Here is a 7473-nt window from a genome sequence, read left to right on the forward strand (position 1 = left end):
CTTCATAATATCATTTTTCTAAGTGTTATTTAAGGATTTATTGTCTTGAGACGGAATCAAGGTGGATATTGAAGAACATAACTTTTTAAAGTATTTGAATCTGAAGGATACATAGATATAGTTATATAGATACAATAAATACATTTGTTGTCATTTTCTCTTTATAGTTCGACAATACGCAGACATCTGTTTGTTCAGCACAGCCCAGTACAAGTGCCCGGTTGCTCAGATTGAACAAGAGTGAGTATAGCTTTTCTGTAGATTCCCAACCCTGACCCCCCCCCCCCCTCCCCCAAATCCCCCAACCCGCAGCTATTTGTCCTCACTCTACTGTCCTTCATCTGACCACCCTTCCCTTGTGCTTTCAGTGACCAGGTGGCCGCCAGTTCCACGTTCTGCAAAGTTTACACCCTCACCCCTTTGCTGTCCAATAACCGGGAGAAACGTGGCCTTGCCCTGGATGGGAAGCTGAAGCATGAGGATACCAACCTTGCATCGAGCACCATGTAAGTGTCCTAATGTAGGCTCTGATTGGTATTGTTGTCCGGTGAGACGTTGGAGCCTCATGTCCCTTGTTGTGTGTTTTTATTTAATTTCAGTGTGAAGGAGGGCTCCAGTAAAGAGGTGTTGGGAATCCTCGTCTCCTACAGAGTTAGAGTGAAACTCGTGGTGTCACGTGGGGCGTGAGTACTGCACTGGTGTTGTAAAGAGTTAAATTAATATTAGTATTGACTTAGTTGGAGAGTGTATGGTAGGTAGTTGTGAATAGATATAAAGCTGCCTTTCATACTTCTGTACTTATCTGGATGTTTTTTTCTCTCCCAGTGATGTTGCTGTGGAACTGCCTTTTGTCCTAATGCATCCTAAGCCCCCAGAGCCAGTGTTGCGGCCTTTGACCGGTGAGTCTTTTAAGGCCCTGAAATCTGTCTCTCTATCTCAAGTTTGGGAGATCTGGTCACCAGCTGTGCGTGCGACTCTGTGGCTGCCGGCGCGTTGCCAGCTGTGCGTGCGACTCTGTGGCTGCCGGCGCGTTGCCAGCTGTGCGTGCGACTCTGTGGCTGCCGGCGCGTTGCCAGCTGTGCGTGCGACTCTGTGGCTGCCGGCGCGTTGCCAGCTGTGCGTGCGACTCTGTGGCTGCCGGCGCGTTGCCAGCTGTGCGTGCGACTCTGTGGCTGCCGGCGCGTTGCCAGCTGTGCGTGCGACTCTGTGGCTGCCGGCGCGTTGCCAGCTGTGCGTGCGACTCTGTGGCTGCCGGCGCGTTGCCAGCTGTGCGTGCGACTCTGTGGCTGCCGGCGCGTTGCCAGCTGTGCGTGCGACTCTGTGGCTGCCGGCGCGCTGCCAGCTGTGCGTGCGACTCTGTGGCTGCCGGCGCGCTGCCAGCTGTGCGTGCGACTCTGTGGCTGCCGGCGCGTTGCCAGCTGTGCGTGCGACTCTGTGGCTGCCGGCGCGTTGCCAGCTGTGCGTGCGACTCTGTGGCTGCCGGCGCGTTGCCAGCTGTGCGTGCGACTCTGTGGCTGCCGGCGCGTTGCCAGCTGTGCGTGCGACTCTGTGGCTGCCGGCGCGTTGCCAGCTGTGCGTGCGACTCTGTGGCTGCCGACGCGTTGCCAGCTGTGCGTGCGACTCTGTGGCTGCCGACGCGTTGCCAGCTGTGTGTGTGTGAATCGTATTCAGTAACATTTGGGTTTTTTTCAATCCTTTTTTTTTTTTGGCACATGTCCCACCTCACTGCTCTGGATGTTCTTGCTGTCTGCCTTTCACGTAAAGAACAGAGTTGCACATAAATGTAAATGAGGTTTGATCTGCCAAGTTAGAAAAACCAACTTGCTAGAAGGAAGAAATATAGTTAAATACATCTCTCTCAGCAGTTGTAGGACTATAAGCTTACAAGGTAGTGATAAATTCCACAATTACTGCTACTCTCTCAAACACCTTATTGGCATCTAACAGTGGTCGGGGGAGGGGGGGGGGGGTGCTCAGTATGGCGGTCTGCTGGTGGGACTGGGGATGTAGATGAGGGGGTCTGCTCAGTATGGCGGTCTGCTGGTGGGACTGGGGGAGGTAGATGAGGGGTTTGCTCAGTATGGCAGTCTGCTGGTGGGACTGGGGAGGTAGATGAGGGGTCTGCTCAGTATGGCGGTCTGCTGGTGGGACTGGGGAGGTAGATGGAGGGGTCTGCTCAGTATGGCGGTCTGCTGGTGGGACTGGGGATGTAGATGAGGGGGTCTGCTCAGTATGTCGGTCTGCTGGTGGACTGGGGATGTAGATGAGGGGGTCTGCTCAGTATGGCGGTCTGCTGGTGGGACTGGGGAGGTAGATGAGGGGTCTGCTCAGTATGGCGGTCTTCTAGTGGGACTGGAGGTAGATATATAGTGACCAAGTATTTCCTCACAAATAAACTTTTCTGGATTAGACCCAACTTATTTACCCTCACATTTTCTCTGCATTGATGTATGTAGCCTTTTGTGTTTCTTTAAGAGAGGCCTCCCATAAAATGGATTTATTTGTGGTATCTTCTGACCACTGTCATTAGTTTGTCACACTGCACCTACTTATTATAGAAATAATGGGCAGGATGTTAGTGTAAATCCAAACGAAGGTTGTACTGTATGTAGAAAAGCAGGTCATTAGAGTGGTAGAGGGGCTCAGACATAGGCACTGTCAGCATGTCGGTCCTTGGTCTTAAGTGGGATCCGTGAAGCCTCAGGAAGGCCTGTTTCTGCAGTAAGACACTGGGGGTGGTGGGATTCTTTCCTTTAGAGCAATAGAATTAGAATTGCTGATATCGGGTGATTGCAAACTGAAAAGGACCCCTTTAGTTAAATATATTAGTCCACATCCCCCCCCCCCCATAGTGTTCTTAAAAAGGTAATCATGTGACGTGTCAGAATTGCTGAATGTCACTGGGTGAAAGCAGTGCCGTAACCACCGAGCCTCTGATGCAATTGTCTGTCCAAATGAAGGCGATAATGGCAGGATGAGCACTAAGCAACGCTCTCTGCATCTGCCACAATTATTTTCTGAGTGTCTAAACTATTTTTTTTTTCCTCTCTGTGGCTGTCTCTCTGCCTCTACCCTTTTCTCACCCAAGCTGTCTCTTTCTCCCCTCTGGCTATCTCTCGGATGAGCTGTCTCTGTGTAACATTAGCAGACAGTCTCTCACACTGCTGTTTCTTCCTGTATTACAGAGTTCCCTCAGATGGATACACCCGTCGACACAAATCTCATAGAATTTGACACAAAGTAAGTTGTACTAACAGGTGTGTGTGTGTGTCCGGGTACATGTGTGTACATTGGTGTCTACACAAGAGAGCGGGTACATAGTAACGCTGCCAAATATAATATATTTATAGTTACTAATGATGGGGCAGGCTTTAATACTGCCATCTAGTGGACTGAATTAGTATGAATGTGGCCTATTCATTAACTAGGAAGTAGTGACATTATTGACACTATAAGTATTCAATCGGACCGCTCAATGGCTATGCAAACTATGACATCACTGGTTACGAGTGAGATCACTCAAGTGCCATGTACCTCGGTGATGTCACTCGTTCCTAGGGAATTGTCTGCCTTCACTACCTGTAGATTAAAGGAAATTTTGAAAGTTTGCAATCTGAAGCTTTCCAGTGACCTTATTAGGAAGTCCCCTATGGGGGACAATTTGAAGGTTTCGTTTCCCAGACCCTCTTTTTAGGCTCACGAACACGGATAGCAGGAAAGACTTTCATATTAGGCCACTGCACTAAGGCGTTACTGCCTTCTTTGTCCGTTTGTAACAAATATTGTTTTATTGATTCTTCGATTCGTTCCTCATTATCCGGACTTCATTCCATTACGTCTATAATATCTTTGTCCGCCTTTCTCTGATATATGCTCCCCTTCCTGTGTCCTCAGTTTCCCTCAGGACGATGACATCGTATTTGAAGATTTTGCCCGTCTGAGACTCAAGGGGTTGAAAGACGACGATGACGAGGCGTACTGCTAGCCCTGCGTCTGGAGGCTCCGCCCCTTTCCCACTAGTGGGGAGTGTTCCCTATTCCTTGAGTGGAAAACCCGCATGGACATACACCCACAACGTGTAACAAAGAGGGCAGGCAGTCTGTGCGCGTGTATGTGCACACGCTGTTGTGGGCGGGGCAGTATAGTGTATATACACAGATCTTTTATTACAGGGCAGAGCCCCTGTATGTATGCGTGCACTGCTGTATATGTCAGGGTGTTGCAGATCATGTTGCTGTTTATGTACACTTACATATATATCAGTCTTCTATGTATATTGGAAACAATAAGTGTGTGTATATACACAGTGTAACGGGGAACCTGCTGCCTCTCACATGCTGTAGACATGTAGGGCGGCGACACATTGTATATAATCGGAGATCAAACTCAATTTTTAACGTGGTTGCGTCATATATATTCACATTTACACCCACCCGATCAAACATTTCTGCACACGTGGGGGTTGTCGCTGCGTGTACACTCAAGCTACACGCCGCGTCGTCTGTGTGCGCGCGTTCATCTGTACACACTTGATTCGTGTGTGTCCTTTATAAACCCCGCCACCCTCCCAGATCCTGTACGCCTGGTACACAAACACACACACATTGTATACTGCACTGCGGGGAACTTTCCACAGCTGTGAATATTTAGGATCTGGGGTGAGAGGTCCTGTCTGCGGGGGGCGAGGGATGTCGCGCCATCCTAAGGGCCAGTTATGCTATCGTGACCCTACTGGAGATACATTTTGAAAGCTGGGGGAGGGGGGTGAGGATGTGACGCGTTTTGAGTCCTGCTGATACAGGAGAGGCACGTGGGGATTGGTCTCAGGGAGTCTCAGAACTGCCATCGCCTCTTGTTCAGCCCAACAACAGGGCAAGTCTGGATCTGCTCTCACTGGCTCCCCTGGGGGTAGGGGGGAGGGGGGGGCACAACTGCGCTTCAGATATGTGAAATAAACAAGGGAGCAACGTCTGTAACCTCCTTCGCACAAGGTGACAGATGCTTCCCTCTCTGTCCCCTCTTTTAATGAGTTTTATTTTTGCCTTGATTCGTAATATATATTTGTCTTTTTGGATGTAAAATTATCTTTCTGTGGTGTTTGAAAAGCTCCACAGGTTTTTAAAAAATGCTTTATTTTTTATCTTTTCTGTTTTTTTTTGTTTGTTTTATGTTTTTTTGCTACAAATATTGGAATGTGAGGATTAACAATAAAATCTGGTGTATGATTGTGGTCTCTATTTTTCTGTGTGTTGATATATACAGAACGTGGTATACATTATGTCGTCAGATCGATTGTCCCATCTGCTCTGCTTTTTTTTCCTTTTACAGTTCTATTCCCAGGACGGAGATTTGTATATCCTACATATGTATGCTGGCTCTGACGTTAGTCCCCCCTGTAGATACTGTACAGTGAAACAGAGCGGCCACTGGGACCATTGGTCTGGATGCTAATGCACCTTTTGTCAACTTATGTGGGACGTCTTGGGGCTTAAGCAGACCCCCCTATGGAGGAAATGTACCCACGTCTCCTAATGGAAAACTGTTGTGACAATTGTGTAGTTGTCGAGGATCATTGACCCAGGGTCTGCGTGCTGCTGTTCAGACAAGCAACGGCGTGCTCTGCAGGTCAGCCCTTAATTACTGAAAGTTGTAACGCAGTTAGTCTAAACAGTGGCTTGAAAGCACCACGGTCCCACTTCCTGTCTGATTCTTAAAGCTGTTTGGAATGATCAGATTCTTGCAATAGGTTATATCTTTCCAGGGAGACAGTGGGTGTTGCCACTGCGGGCCTTACCGTTTCTGTACATTTTGTCCCTTTTTTAAATCTGCTGAGAGGCTGCAGGCAATGCGAGGGGGGGGGGTAAATGTATCAACCTGCAAGTTTCTGGTTGGTTTGAAAAGTGGAGATGTTGCCTACAGCAACCAATCAGATTCTTGCTATCATTTATTTAGTATATTCTACTAAAAGTTAGCTAGAATCTGGTTGTTCTAGGCAGCATTTCCAAGTTTCTTACCTGCCGGAAACAGGTGCAGTACCTATTAACGGTACTGACTACCCCCACAGAGAAGACAACGGCATGAGGAGTCCGATTCAATAGTATACCAACCTGCCAAAAAAAGTACTTACCAGAATGCAGATTACTTCATATCACGACACGCTTTGTTTCCGACTGGAGAAAATGACGTCATCAACACCCGCGACTTTGCTTAAAGTGGTGATGGATGGACGCGCCTGTCATTTATGTCATGTAAGTATTATTTTAGGGGTGTTAGGGTTAACCCTAACACCCATAAAATAATACTTACATGACATAAATGACAGGCGCGTCCATCCATCACCACTTTAAGCCAAGTACCATGAAACTGAATACCACCGCCGAAAACTGTTCATGGGTGATAAAGGGAGCATGTAGGAGGTGAGGGACCAGGACACACAGGTGCACAAGAGGGCAGCAGAGAAAAGAGGAAGGAAGGCTCAGGTTGTGAGAACTTCCTTGTTAGTGGGGTGAATTGGAGTGAGACTGTAGGGAGGGTGGGTCAGTGGGAGTGGAGTTAGGTGGTGGGCTGGCTGTCTTAGACAAACAGTGGAGGTTTCAGAGAGCATTGGAGGCTGGTGGAGAGTCTAGGAGCGAGTTCTAGAAGTGAGGGCAGCACAGGAGAAGTCTTGCTGGTGGAAGTTTGAAGTGATTATTACTGGGGAAATGAGGGAGCTGCTGGTGGCAGAGTGGAGGGATCAGGAGAGAGTGTAGCTGGGGATAAGAATGGAGATCTCTATTCAGTGTAAATTAATATCTGAATGCATTAAATGAAGTACCTATAGAGATGGAGATCTTACTTTGCTGCATTAGGTAATGGAAACAAAATCACATTCAGTGTTTGAAGATTAAGGGCCTGATTCATTAAGGAACTTAAATTAAGAAGTTTCTTATTTAAGTCTGGATATAATCATGTTACAATGCAAGGGGAGCAAACTAGTTTGCTGTTTTGCACACAAGTTAGATACTGACTGGTTTTTTTTTATTAGCACACAAATACTTGATAGTTTATTTGTACACTGAAATTTAAAGTTGATATTTGTGTGCTACATGAAAAAACAGTCAGTATTTAACTTATGTGCAAAACAGAAAACTAATTTTCACCCCTTGCATTGTAACATGGTTTTGTCCAGGAGACTGAAATAAGACGTTTCTTATTTAAGTTCTTTAATGAATCAGGCCCTAAATGTTCGCTATTGACTTTCACCTTTACAATGTCTGCTAAAAAAAACTAAACCAGGTACAGGAAAAGCAGGGCTTGCAACCCTCAGGCTCTTTCACTTCGTTATGTTACTTACACCATAGTCCACCTAAATAGGAAATACGTTACTGTGTCTTGCAGAAGCTTGTAGCACTTGTTTATCCGCTGTCATTCCCTCTTGGTTCACTGACAGACTGCAGGGACCTTTCTGCATTTACAGACTGTAGCCGTGCAAGT

The 7473-nt window shown here is 47.2% G+C and overlaps 1 protein-coding gene across 1 annotated transcript in view; it reads left to right on the forward strand.

Moving 5' to 3' along the window:
• Positions 1-5226, forward strand: part of ARRB2 (arrestin beta 2) — a 31593-nt gene extending 26367 nt beyond the window's left edge. The window contains exons 10-15 of the mRNA XM_075206546.1: positions 168-240; positions 369-506; positions 600-683; positions 826-899; positions 3186-3240; positions 3895-5226. Coding sequence (XP_075062647.1) covers positions 168-240; positions 369-506; positions 600-683; positions 826-899; positions 3186-3240; positions 3895-3985 — 515 coding nt within the window. The 3' untranslated portion in view covers positions 3986-5226. The remainder of the gene's footprint in view (positions 1-167; positions 241-368; positions 507-599; positions 684-825; positions 900-3185; positions 3241-3894) is intronic.
• The last annotated feature ends 2247 nt before the right edge of the window (positions 5227-7473 follow it).

Source organism: Mixophyes fleayi, chromosome 4 (assembly GCF_038048845.1).
Source record: "Mixophyes fleayi isolate aMixFle1 chromosome 4, aMixFle1.hap1, whole genome shotgun sequence".
Classification (NCBI taxonomy): Eukaryota; Metazoa; Chordata; class Amphibia; order Anura; family Limnodynastidae; genus Mixophyes; species Mixophyes fleayi.